Source organism: Megalobrama amblycephala, linkage group LG17, assembly GCF_018812025.1.
Source record: "Megalobrama amblycephala isolate DHTTF-2021 linkage group LG17, ASM1881202v1, whole genome shotgun sequence".
NCBI lineage: Eukaryota > Metazoa > Chordata > Actinopteri > Cypriniformes > Xenocyprididae > Megalobrama > Megalobrama amblycephala.
This window is the reverse complement of record NC_063060.1, coordinates 39,042,795-39,056,320: the sequence shown is the minus strand read 5'-3', so window position 1 is coordinate 39,056,320 and position 13,526 is coordinate 39,042,795. Positions and strand designations below refer to the sequence as shown.

The window sequence follows — 13,526 nt, the reverse complement described above, 5'->3', positions numbered from 1 at the left end:
TTATTCCAGAATGCTATTGGAAGCATAAATCAATATAATTTGACACTTTCATTATTTATTTATTTTTAATGTCTGTTTCTGTTTTTTCATGATCAGTTTTATTCTTAATTTACAATTAAAATGTATTACCATTAATGCTGCATAAAACATAAACAGTGTAATATATACTGTAGGTAAATGTATACTGTAGATACTGAACGCCTTTTTGATGTTCAACAGGTGTTACCATATCCTCTCATTTATAGTCTCTGTGGTTTACAAAAGAGATGTCCGTGGTTTGATACTGATGTGATTCCTGTTGTTCAAAGCAGTAATAGTGTGTGTGAGTTTTTGTAAAGCTTTTCAGGCATTTTGTATCACTGGGCTAATACTCTTAGAGCACAATAATAGAGAGCTGAATCTGACAGAGCTGCTGCTTTAATAATGAGTTCAGTGGATGACTGGGATGTTTTTGACTGAAACCGGCCTGGTACATCAGAATGTCCGCTGTATGATCGAGCACCTTTATACAGTAAATATTCTGGTTCTCTGTTTGGATACTGTCTGTACCAGTAAAGATACACATAATTGCTGCTAGCATCATATGAGCATCTCAGTGTCACAGACTCTCCTTCTCTTCTGATCATATTAGTATCCTTGTCAGCTGGACCAATACTATCAGCAAATGCACCTGCAATACAATTTGAGAAATCACAATAGAAGATTAAATCATCAGACAGTTTCTCTTGCCAAAAACACCAGGAGATTTTAAGAGTGTATATTATATCCACCTGAAACTGTAATGGCAATCACTAGTAAATATCTGTCCATGTTGATTCCTCAGTTTAAACAGGTTTTGATAATGGTTTAAGGTTAGCTGTGTATCTTTCTTTAAGGTTTATACATGTGCACTAAACTAAATGTGATAAATGATCAAAAACACTGAATAGATAAATGACTGCAGTGGGAGGGGCTCTGAGGAGGAGTCTGACTGAACCACAGTTCCTCAATACTGAACGTCTCCTCCTCCTTAAGGATTCTGGATGTACTTTTAATACTTTTCAATGTTCTGATGTTTGTTTTATCAATCTCTTCAAGTACATTGATTCAAACACTGACTCCCCTTTTTTAAAATTTGATGAACTAAACTAATGCTAGAAGATCATTTGACATTATTATTAGAAGAAGCTTAAAAATAAGACTTTAAATGATTGTATATTTTATATTGTTATTCTCAACTACTATATTATTTTATTAATTTATGATCCATTATATACATTTCATTTTTATCAATGTCAGCTGTTAAATAATACTTTAGATAAAATGAACTTGTTGAAATCTACAGCAGACTCTTGTTTCAGCCTCTCTTTGATAAAGTTGTACTAACACTGACACATATCAGAGACCTGCAGGAGGAGTCTGACTGAACCACAGTTCCTCAATACTGAACGTCTCCTCCTCCTCAAGGATTCATTATGGTTATGTATTTGTCATCAATATCAGAGAAATGTGTTTTTGTGTGAGTGTTGAGTGTGTTTGAGTCACAGTGGGCTTCAGAGCACAGTAATACACAGCAGAGTCAGACACACACACATCCTGGATCATCAGAGGAACTGTTTCTTATGTGGAATCCAGTTTGGCATGAAATCTCTCCTCAAATTCAGGCTCTGTCGTTCCTTTCCCAATGGAAAAGTCACTCAGAATGAATGTTGGTGATCTGTTTGGAAGCTGTTTGTACCAGAAGAGATAAGCATTTGCAGAGCTCATGAGGGTATAATTACACAATAAAGTCACTTGATTTCCCTCAGCAGAAGTCTCTTCTCTTGAAGGCTGATCAACACTGTCCTGTCCCCAGCACACTGGAAGAGATGGACATGAATTAACAATCATTTACAGATACTCAAATAAATAAAGTGTAAATGAAAGACTGTTCTTACCTAAATCATGTGCCGTGAAGAAAAGAACAATAATCAGCCATTTTGTCATTGTTGCTCTGAGTTGAAGAGAGTGAGAGAAAAACAACTAATGTGAGTCTCTCCTTATGGTGAATCTCTCTTTAGCTTCTCTTGATTATTTTCAGCAACTGCACAAGAATTTAAGGGATGCTTCCCCCTGCTGGTGAATTTAGTGTATTAACCACCTCGTTTTTGAGTTCATTTTCATAATTACATTTGTCAAGCTGTGATGTACTACATTTACATTTACATTTACATTTAGTCTCTTAACAGACGCTTTTCTCCAAAACGACTTACAAATGAGAGTAGTAGAAGCAATCAAATCAACATGAACAGTCATAGTTTCATCAGTTTCATCAGCAAAGTGCTCATGTTTTTTTTTTTTTTTTTTGTACTAAAGTCATTTGGGATGATCTAGTATGTTTTTTTGTCTGTTATTTTGATCCCTTTACATTTTCTTTCAATTGCCTTTATAACTTGAAATAAATGTCATTTGTAACCACACACAGGTGTTTCCACTGGTGTAATTATATTGTGTGAATTATAGATTGTGGGTTTGAAGTAGCTTGAGATCAAAGTGGAAAAATGAATTAGAGTTTTTGTACAGCTTCACATAGACTTTGTATCACTGGGCTCCATAGAGCACAATAATAGAGAGCTGAATCTGACAGAGTCACACCGTTAATAATGAGTTCAGTGGATGATTGTGATGTAGTCGACTGAAAGCGAGGATCAGAGGGGTTCCCAGTATCACTATTTGAACGAGCATTTTTCCATATTAAATACTGAGGCTCTCCATTACGATACTGTCTGTACCAGAAAAGTGTAACATAACTGGTGTCTGTTTCATATGAGCAGCTGAGGGTCACAGTCTCTCCTTCCTTCTTTATTACAGTTTCTTTATTTGGCCCAATCTTGTCTGCAGTCATCACACCTAAAACAAAGAAATAGGAAAATTTCAGTCAAGTTGCACACAATAATTTCTTAGAATGTTTTTCTGCATCACTAGAATGAATAAAATGAATCATTTTGTACCTGAAGTCAGAAATAAAATCAGAAACAGGTGTTTTTCCATGTTTCTACAGATCTGTTCATGTTCTCTGTGCTCCGATGCTAATGCTTTAGTTCAGAGCTCACAGAAGAGGAGTGTCTTCAGTGTCTTCATCTTTGCTTCAGATGCAGGTGATTGGTTGGAAGTGACAGTTTTGAACACAAGAACAAGAGCCTTGAAAGAAAGAAATCAGAGTGTGTGATGGAGACCTATATGTGCTGCTTAAAAACCAAATACACACACATTCTGGATCATATTGAACTGCACTCTGTTAAAACTGAAGAAATAATGAAAACAATTTAAATACTGTAGATCTGCTCTGCTTGAGTCAAACTGCACAAAAAGCACATTATTTATTGTTTATTACTGATAGGATTCTCACTTCATGAAATATGATTTTATAATATGTTCCTAATGGTTTAGTGTTGCTTTGGCAAAGTTGGAGAGTTTTTATTTATTTTGCATGTTTTTGTGTGAGTGTTGAGTGTGTTTGAGTCACAGTGGGCTTCAGAGCACAGTAGTACACAGCAGAGTCAGACACACACAGATCCTGGATCATCAGAGGAACTGATCTTGATGTGGAGTTCAATGTTGCAGAAAATCTCTTCTTAAATTCAGACTCAATAGTTCCTTCACCAAATGTATATTTATTCAGAATAAATGTTGGTGATTTGTTTGGTAGCTGTTTGTACCAGAAGAGATAAATATTAGTATCTGATGCTTTGGTAGTGTAATTACACGTTAAAGTTATTTGATCCTCTTCATTTCCAGTCATTTCTCTTGAAGGCTGTTCAACTCTGTCTTGTCCCCAGCACACTGAAAAATAGATTTAACTATTACTCATTTACATATATTAATTAACTCACATATAAACTAAAATAATTAAGTGTAAATTCTTACCAAAATTCTGTGCTGTGAGGAAAAGAGTACTAATCACCCATTTTTCCATTGTTGAGACAAAGATATTAATATTTTAACATGTATTCTGTCTCTCTGTCAGATCTGACTGAAGCTCTGTTTCATCTGTGCTGCTCTTCTCTAGATATTTCAAGTCTTCAAGTCCTCACATGACTCGTGTCTCTTTGAGGAATGCTGCCTCCCTGTGGTAAATTTGGGTATTTCTAACATTTTATCCAAAGTGACTTTAAATATGAAATACAATCAGAAGCAATAAACCAAAGCAGTAACACAGTACACCTATCATGCAGAACCTGATTATCAGATTTCTGCAAACACCCTGTAGACATGCTCCCGGAGGAGGTGTGTTGTTTTTGGAGGACAGAGTTTAAATTAACAACAGTAATAAAAATATATTATATATTATATGCCAGACTATATATATATATATATATATATATATATATATATATAGTCTGGTAATCAAGTTTAAAACAGGTTACAATAAAAGACAAAATTAAAAACCTAACTCGGCAATATTTTCAACATTGTGAATACTCACACATAGTTTTTGTATGAGTGTTGAGTGTGTTTGAGTCACAGTGGGCTTCAGAGCACAGTAATACACAGCAGAGTCAGACACACACACATCCTGGATCATCAGAGGAACTGATCTTGTTAATGTGTTTAGACTTGCATTAAATCTCTTCTTGAACTCTTCATCATTATCTCCATAAGCACCGACTCTGTTCAGCATGTATTTTGGGACTCCATTCACTTTTTGCTGGTACCAGAAGAGAGTTTGGGATGGATCGGTGGTTGTATATGTACAATTGATTGTTAAAGCTGCACCTTCAACAGCAGTTTGAACTCTCATATTCTGGTGGACGGCATCCTCAGATTTACACCCTGAAATTTAGAAAAACATTTACCAATTTAATTCATTCAATCATTTATTCTTAAATTAAATGTTTAAATATCTACTTACCCAAGAAATATGAGATAAACAACACAAAATATTTTTTCCAGTGTGTCATCATAATACTGTAATTGTGCTGTATGAATTAAACTAAATTGAATGAACAGCAGTTTTAACCCCCTTGCTGCTTCAGACTCTCTTTGCTAAAGTTACACTGAAGACATTTACAAACACCTGGAGGAGGAGACAGACTATACCACAGTATCTGAATGCAGAGAGCATGAAGGATTTGTGATTCATTTGGACACTTGCGTGTCATGGTATTGAAGATTTCACATAAAGTTTGAATGAATATATTTTAAACTTTTTGCATTTCTCAATTATATGGAAAAAGTGCAGATTAATTAAACAGATGAAATAAAAAATATGGAATAAAGTTGTTAGTTGAATTGGTTAAAGGGATAGTTCAGTTTTGTCATCATTTATTTGCCTCATGTTTGTTCCAAACCGGCATGACTTTCTTTCCTCTGTTTAACACCAAAGGATATTTTGAGAAATGTCTCAGTGTTTTTTGTCCATAATGGAAGTGAATGGGAACTGTTTGGGTACCAATATATTTCAAAATATCTTATTTTGTGTTCTGCAGAAGAAAGTAAGTCATGTAGGTTTAGGACAAGATGAGGGTGAGTAAATCATGGGAGAATTTTCATTTTGGTGTGAACTGTTCCTTTAATATCATGCTTATGAAACTCTTTTTACATTGTAATTTATTTTCTCTTTTTTATATTTATTGTATTTGATGTTAGTGAATGTAATATGATGACAGGAGCCATTTGTGGTTGATCTCAGTGTTCTGTTGTCACTTCAGATCACAGTACAGAAGAGTCAGACACACATCCTGATCATCAGAGGAACTGATCTTGATGTGGAACATACGATGGATTGGCCCTATTTTACAGTTGAGAATGAGAATATAATTCAGTTTTGATTATCTACATCACCGTATAGAGTTATGTTCAGGAATAGCTTTAAAACATGACATAAACAAACTGCGTTCACCTTATTTTTAACATAAAAAATGTGCGTATGGCCATTTGTAACTTGAATGTGTCGGGTTTCTGGTCTCATCCTCTTTGCAAGATAAGGTGGATAAACATCCCATACAACAAGTTCTTCTAGTGTGATGTCATATCCTTTCTTCTCCTCTCTCTTCATTACTCCAGAATTGTTCAACAGGTGTTACCACATACAGTCCCAGTGGTTTAGAAATATAAATGTGGTGTGATAAACATTTGATAACTGGCTTTTAAAGCAAGAATTTGAGATGTGAGTTTTTGTAAAGCGTCTCAGGCACTTTGTATCACTGGGCTTCAACTCTTAGAGCACAATAATAGAGAGCTGAATCTGACAGAGTCACACTGTTAATAGTGAGTTCAGTGGATGATTGAGATGTTGTCGACTGAAACCGACGGTCCGGTATATCAGAATAAAAATCAGAGTTGTATGCTCGAGCACCTTTATACAGTAAATATTCTGGTTCTCTGTTTGGATACTGTCTGTACCAGTAAAGATAGACATAATTGCTGCTAGCATCATATGAGCATCTCAGTGTCACAGACTCTCCTTCTCTAATGATCATATTAGTGTCCTTGTCAACTGGACCAATGCTATCAGCAAATGCACCTGCAATACAATTTGAGAAATCACAATAGAGCATTAAATCATCAGCCAGTTTCTCTTGCCAAAAACACCAGGAGATTTTAAAAGTGTAAATTATATCCACCTGAAACTGTAATGGCAATCACTAGTAGATATCTGTCCATGTTGATTCCTCAGTTTAAACAGGTTTTGATAATGGTTTAAGGTTAGCTGTGTATCTTTCTTTAAGGTTTATACATGTGCACTAAACTAAATGTGATAAATGATAAAAAACACTGAATAGATAAATGACTGCAGTGGGAGGGGCTCTGAGGAGGAGTCTGACTGAACCACAGTTCCTCAATACTGAACGTCTCCTCCTCCTTAAGGATTCTGGATGTACTTTTAATACTTTTCAATGTTTTGATGTTTGTTTTATCAGTTTCTTCAAATACATTGATACAAGCACTGACCCCTTTTTTTATTTGATGAACTAAACTAATGCTAGAAGATCATTTGACATTATTGTACTTGGGGATATTATTAGAAGAATCATAAAAAAAAAAAAAAAATTAAGAGACTTTTACCATTAAATGATTGTATATTTTATGTTGTTATTCTCAACTACTATATTATTTTATTATTATTTGATTCATTATAGTTATGCATTTTTCTCAACGTCAGAGAGTAGTTATTGTGTGAGTGTTGAGTGTGTTTGAGTCACAGTGGGGTTCAGAGCACAGTAATACACAGCAGAGTCAGACACACGCAGGTTCTTGATTGTCAGAGGAACTGAATTTGAGTCCAAACTGGCATTAAATCTCTCTTCAAATTCAGAACTGCTACTTGATCCAAACTTGTATTTCATCAGTATATATTCAGGAAGACCATTAAAGCGTTGAATGTACCAGAAAAGATATGGAGCAGACTGAAGTGTTTCATATTCACAGCTCAGGGTAACCTGATGTCCTTCAGTGGCAGTTTTTGTCTCATTTGACTGATTAACAGTGTCTTTCCCAAAGCATCCTGTGAATGCATAATAACATAATTATACAAGCAATGTCATTTTAATAATGCAGTTATTTACAGCAATAAAGGTTTGATTACTTACCATACAAATTAAAGGCCAAAATGAATAAAACAGGCATTCTGTGAGACATCTTTGTTTAAGGAAATGGGAAAATGTCATTCATAGCAGCTTTGTTTTCTGCTTGTCATGTTGAGATAGTGATGATGTTCAACCGCAGATGTTTCTTTTCAATCAAGACTTACAATAATAAACATGAGGTGGTGTCATGTGTATGTAGATAGCGCCATCTTCAGGCTAAAAAAAATTAACTTCTGTGTCCCATTTTCCATTGTAACACACACACACACACACACATTTATTTGTATAGCGCTTTTCACAATACATATTGTTTCAAAGCAGCTTTACAGGCAGTGCATGTCAACATTACAATTTAGAGTAATCTGTTGTCAGAGTTGACTGTGTCTAAATTATGTAATTTACATATAATCACACAGTTAGCTAACAATGTTTTAATAATTATAATATAGCAAATTAATTTAAGGTAGAAACAATGGAAGTAATGAATACATGTTAACAAGAGTTAGGACATATAGCAATAACAAAAAGAAAAAAGGTAACCAGTGTAGAGATGATAAAATTGGTGTTATATGATCATATTTTCTTGACCTAAAACTCTAGCAGCTGCATTTTGGACTAACTGTACCTTGTTTACTGAGGAAGCAGGACAACCAGCTAATAATGCATTACAGTAATCCAGACTAGACATCATGAATGCATGAACTTTTCTGCATCAGAAACAGATAACATGTCCCGTAGCTCAGCTATGTTTCTGGGGTGGAAGAAGACTGTTTTCTTAACATATGAAATATTTTATTTTCAAAAGACAAGTTGCTGTCTAATATAACACCCACATCTTTAACTGCAGAGGATGGAGTAACAGTACATCCTTCTGAATGCAGATTGTAGTCTGTGAGATTCTGTGTACAAGTTTTTAGTCCAATAATTAATACTTCAGTCTTATCTGAATTTAATAGAGGAAAATTACTGGTCATCCAATGTTTTACTTCTTTAACACACTCTGTCAATCTGGATAATTAACAAAATCAGTAACAAAATCCAAAACCATTTTAAAATGAAATAAAATAAAATAAACAACTGTTGTTGGTATAGATCAGATCACATTATCAGCTAAAAAGCAACAACGACTTCTTGATTGTTTTGTTTTTGTTTGAAGGTTCAATACAGTCACTTCTGACTTAAACCTGAATATGAATTAATGAAAAGTTTTAAAAAAGTAATGTACATTTATGTTGTTTTAAGAGGTTTTCATAAAGGAAGGAACATATTATATAAGTAACAATTGGCAAAGCATTTTCCTAGAGTTTGTGGCAAATGTGAATCTGTTGTTTTTGTTGTTGTTTTTAAGTTAATAAGTAATAAGTAGGTTCACAGAGTCCTTATAACAGTGGAAGTAATCACATCAGAGGTTGAACAACACTACTCAGATGCTCACAGTGTTTTTGTGTGAGTGTTGAGTGTGTTTGAGTCACAGTGGGCTTCAGAGCACAGTAATACACAGCAGAGTCAGACACACACACATCCTGGATCATCAGAGGAAATGATTTTGAAATTGTGTTGAGTTCACTGCGAAATCGATCCCTGAACCGAATTTCATTACTACTAAATCGGTCCAGTATGTATTCTGGAAATCCTTTCTTTTTTTGCTGGTACCAGAAGAGATTTTGCATTACATCTGTTGTTTCATATTGACAGTTGATTGTTACAGCTGCACCTTCAACAGCAGTTTGAACTCCTGGATTTTGTTCAACTCTGTCCAGAGAATCACATCCTGTAATGTATAACATCACTGATGAGGATCATATTCATATTAGAAGAATATTACAGCATGAATACTTACAGAATCTGACTTACCCCAGAAATATGTGATGAAGAAGACTACAATTCTTTGCCAGTTTGCCATCACAGAAATTGTTAAATAATACTTTAGATAAAATGAACTTGTTGAAATCTACAGCAGACTCTTGTTTCAGCCTCTCTTTGATAAAGTTGTACTAACACTGACACATATCAGAGACCTGCAGGAGGAGTCTGACTGAACCACAGTTCCTCAATACTGAACGTCTCCTCCTCCTCAAGGATTCATTATGGTTATGTATTTGTCATCAATGCCAGAGAAATGTGTTTTTGTGTGAGTGTTGAGTGTGTTTGAGTCACAGTGGGCTTCAGAGCACAATAATACACAGCAGAGTCAGACACACACACATCCTGGATCATCAGAGGAACTGTTCCTAATGTGGAATCCAGTTTTGCATGAAATCTCTCCTTAAATTCAGGCTCGGTCGTTCCTTTCCCAATGGAAGATTCACTCAGAATGAATGTTGGTGATCTGTTTGGAAGCTGTTTGTACCAGAAGAGATAAGCATTTGCAGAGCTCATGAGGGTATAATTACACAATAAAGTCACTTGATTTCCCTCAGCAGAAGTCTCTTCTCTTGAAGGCTGATCAACACTGTCCTGTCCCCAGCACACTGGAAGAGATGGACATGAATTAACAATCATTTACAGATACTCAAATAAATAAAGTGTAAATGACGAAAGACTGTTCTTACCTAAATCATGTGCCGTGAAGAAAAGAGCAATAATCACCCATTTTGTCATTGTTGCTTTGAGTTGAAGAGAGTGAGAGAAAAACAACTAATGTGAGTCTCTCCTTATGGTGAATCTCTCTTTAGCTTCTCTTGATTATTTTCAGCAACTGCACAAGAATTTAAGGGATGCTTCCCCCTGCTGGTGAATTTAGTGTATTAAACATCTCGCTTTTGAAATTCATTTTAAATTTTTGATTATTTAATTATATAAACCATGGACTGCAATGTCCTATGACTGGTTGTGTAAAATAATATTACATATAGGGTTCAGCCTTATAATATTTGAGGAATGATACATTCTTAATTAATAGATTTTCTGAGCATTAACATGACATATGTTCAAGCTGCCAGCATTTAAATCATGTTTATTAATATATATTTGTTATTTAATTTTTACAATTTTTAATTTTTATTATTCTAAACTAAATTATAACTAAAGTCAGAATCGATTAATCAGATTAAATCAGAAGTGAAATGACATTTATTGGATTGATCAGACTTTTTCAGGCAGACTAATGTAATGTTTAATCACATTTATCAAGCTGTGATGTACTAAAGTCATGTGGGATGATCTTATTTGTCTGTTATTTTGATCTCTTCCATTTTTCTTTCAATTTCCCTTTATAACTTGAACTAAATGTCATTTGTAACCACACACAGGTGTTTCCACTGGTGTAATAATATTATGTGAATTATAGATTGTGGGTTTGATGCAGCTTGAGATCAAAGTGAAAAATGAATTTGAGTTTTTGTACAGCTTCACACAGACTTTGTATCACTGGGCTCCAACTCTTAGAGCACAATAATAGAGAGCTGAATCTGACAGAGTCACACTGTTAATAATGAGTTCAGTGGATGTTTGAGATGTAGTCGACTGAAAGCGAGGATCTGAGGGTTTCCCAGTACCACTCAATGAACGAGCATTTTTCCACATTAAATACTGAGGTTCACTATTAAGATACTGTCTGTACCAGTAAAGTCTGACATAACTGCCGTCTGTTTCATATGAGCAGCTGAGGGTCACAGTCTCGTCTTCCTTCTTTATAACAGTTTCTTTATTTGGCCCAATCTTGTCTGCAGTCATCACACCTAAAACAAAGAAAAATTTCAGAGAAAGAGTCAAGTTGCATAAAAAATATTTCTTACACTGTTTTTCTGCATCACTAGAATAAATAAAGGGAATCATTTTGTACCTGAAGTCAGAAATAAAATCAGAAACAGGTGTTTTTCCATGTTTCTACAGATCTGTTCATGTTCTCTGTGCTCCGATGCCAATGCTTTAGTTCAGAGCTCACAGAAGAGGTGTGTCTTCAGTGTCTTCATCTTTGGTTCAGATGCAGGTGATTGGTTGGAAGTGACAGTTTTGAACACAAGAACAAGAGCCTTGAAAGAAAGAAATCAGAGAGTGTGTGATGGGGACCTATATGTGCTGCTTAAAACCCAAATACACAAACACATTCTGGATCATATTGAACTGTACTCTAAAACTGAAGAAATAAAAATAATGAAAACAATTTAAATACTGTAGATCTGCTCTTCTTGAGTCTAACTGCACAAAGAGCACATTATTTATTGTTTATTACTGATAGGATTCTCACTTCATGAAATATGATTTTATGATATGTTTCGAATGGTTTAATGTTGCTTTGGCAAAGGTGGAGAGTTTTTATTTATTTTGCATGTTTTTGTGTGAGTGTTGAGTGTGTTTGAGTCACAGTGGGCTTCAGAGCACAGTAATACACAGCAGAGTCAGACACACACACATCCTGGATCATCAGAGAAACTGATCTTGATGTGGAGTTCAATGTTGCAGAAAATCTCTTCTTAAATTCATCCTCAGTATTTCCTCCACCAAATGAATATTTATTCAGAATCAATGTTGGTGATTTGTTTGGTAGCTGTTTGTACCAGAAGAGATACACATCTGCATTTGAAGCTTTGGTAGTGTAATTACACATTAAAGTTATTCGATCCTCTTCATTTACAGTCATTTCTCTTGAAGGCTGTTCAACTCTGTCTTGCCCCCAGCACACTGAAAAATAGATTTAAATATTACTCATTCACATTAATTAACTCGCATATAAATAAAGGGTAAATTATGTTCTTTCTTACCAAAGTCCCGTGTTGTGAGGAAAAGAGTAATAATAATCAGTTTTTGCATTGCTGAGATAAGGAGATTATTTTAACATATATTCAATGAATGTGTCTCTGTATCTTTACTGAAGCTCTCTGTTTCCTCTCTGCTGCTCTTCTCTTGATATTTCAAGTCTTCAAGTAGCTCTAGGTCCTCACATGGCACAGTGCTGGTTACACTTTAAGTGATGCTGCCCCCCTGTGGTAAAAATATGTATTTCTAACACTTAACCACCTTATGTTTACATTTTGTAAAAGGCATGAACAGTTATTTTTGCAGCTGACTCATTGCATATGTATTTGTAGGAGTTTTACTTTCAGATGCAAAATTTAAGTGGGGAGAGTATTTAAATAAACTATGAAACATGATTTACTAAGGTTAGCAGTTGTCAATTTACTGGCATTTGTGCTATATTATTTAATGCTGAAAAACATGTATTAACCCATTTTGTGCTCGAATTGGCTGCGTCTGTGTTCTTTAGTTTGTACGTTGTCAATAAATCACTTTTCACTCCCATCTACATTTTTATGGGATTGCAATCTCAGGTCTTCATCAACACCAACTATTATTTTCTTTATTATCAGAGAAATAATCTCATACATTACCATACTGTTGCATAAAATATTGTGGGTAGCAGGTGTATGTTCAAAGTGAATGAAAATGAAAAGTTTTTGTACAGCTTCACATAGACTTTATATCACTGGACTGCTACTCTTACAGCACAATAATAGAGAGCTGAATCTGACAGAGTCACACCATCATTAATGAGGTTATTGGTTGATTGAGATATCGACAGAAACATTAAATACTGAAGTTCTCTATTAAGATACTGTCTGTACCAGTAAAGTCTGACATAACTGCTGCTTGTATCATATGAGCAGCTCAGAGTCACAGACTCTCCTTCTCTAATGATGAGATTTGAACCCATATTTGGTCAAATCAGGCCCTCAGCTATCACACCTGCAAACATGAACAGAAAGAAATGTGTTACAAACATGAGAGAATATACATTGATAGACATTACATTTGAATAATCCATATACTCACTATACTGTAGTGAAAAGTGTGGTTGCTTACCATAGGTCATAATTAAAAACATGAACAAAGAAATGTGTTACAAACATGAGATCATACAATATAAATTGATACACATTACATTTGAATAATCCATATCACTATACTGTAATGGAAAGAGTGTGGTTGCTTACCATTAAAATCAAACTTAGATGTTTTTCCATGTTTAAAAGCTGATTT

At 34.7% G+C, this 13,526-nt stretch overlaps 6 gene segments (V, D, J or C); all 6 read right to left on the bottom strand.

Moving 5' to 3' along the window:
• Window positions 1-331: 331 nt before the first annotated feature.
• LOC125251658 lies at window positions 332-810 on the bottom strand. The segment is given in 2 exon segments: window positions 332-670; window positions 771-810. Coding segments are annotated over 2 exon segments (354 nt in total).
• Window positions 811-1,293: 483 nt separating this feature from the next.
• LOC125251400 lies at window positions 1,294-2,300 on the bottom strand. The segment is given in 2 exon segments: window positions 1,294-1,838; window positions 1,917-2,300. Coding segments are annotated over 2 exon segments (288 nt in total).
• A 76-nt stretch (window positions 2,301-2,376) lies between these two features.
• Window positions 2,377-3,165, bottom strand: LOC125251399. The segment is given in 2 exon segments: window positions 2,377-2,868; window positions 2,970-3,165. Coding segments are annotated over 2 exon segments (384 nt in total).
• Window positions 3,166-5,801: 2,636 nt separating this feature from the next.
• Window positions 5,802-6,904, bottom strand: LOC125251215. The segment is given in 2 exon segments: window positions 5,802-6,484; window positions 6,585-6,904. Coding segments are annotated over 2 exon segments (363 nt in total).
• A 2,545-nt stretch (window positions 6,905-9,449) lies between these two features.
• LOC125251312 lies at window positions 9,450-10,245 on the bottom strand. The segment is given in 2 exon segments: window positions 9,450-10,018; window positions 10,100-10,245. Coding segments are annotated over 2 exon segments (429 nt in total).
• Window positions 10,246-10,913: 668 nt separating this feature from the next.
• LOC125251778 lies at window positions 10,914-11,638 on the bottom strand. The segment is given in 2 exon segments: window positions 10,914-11,227; window positions 11,332-11,638. Coding segments are annotated over 2 exon segments (354 nt in total).
• Between the last annotated feature and the right edge of the window lie 1,888 nt (window positions 11,639-13,526).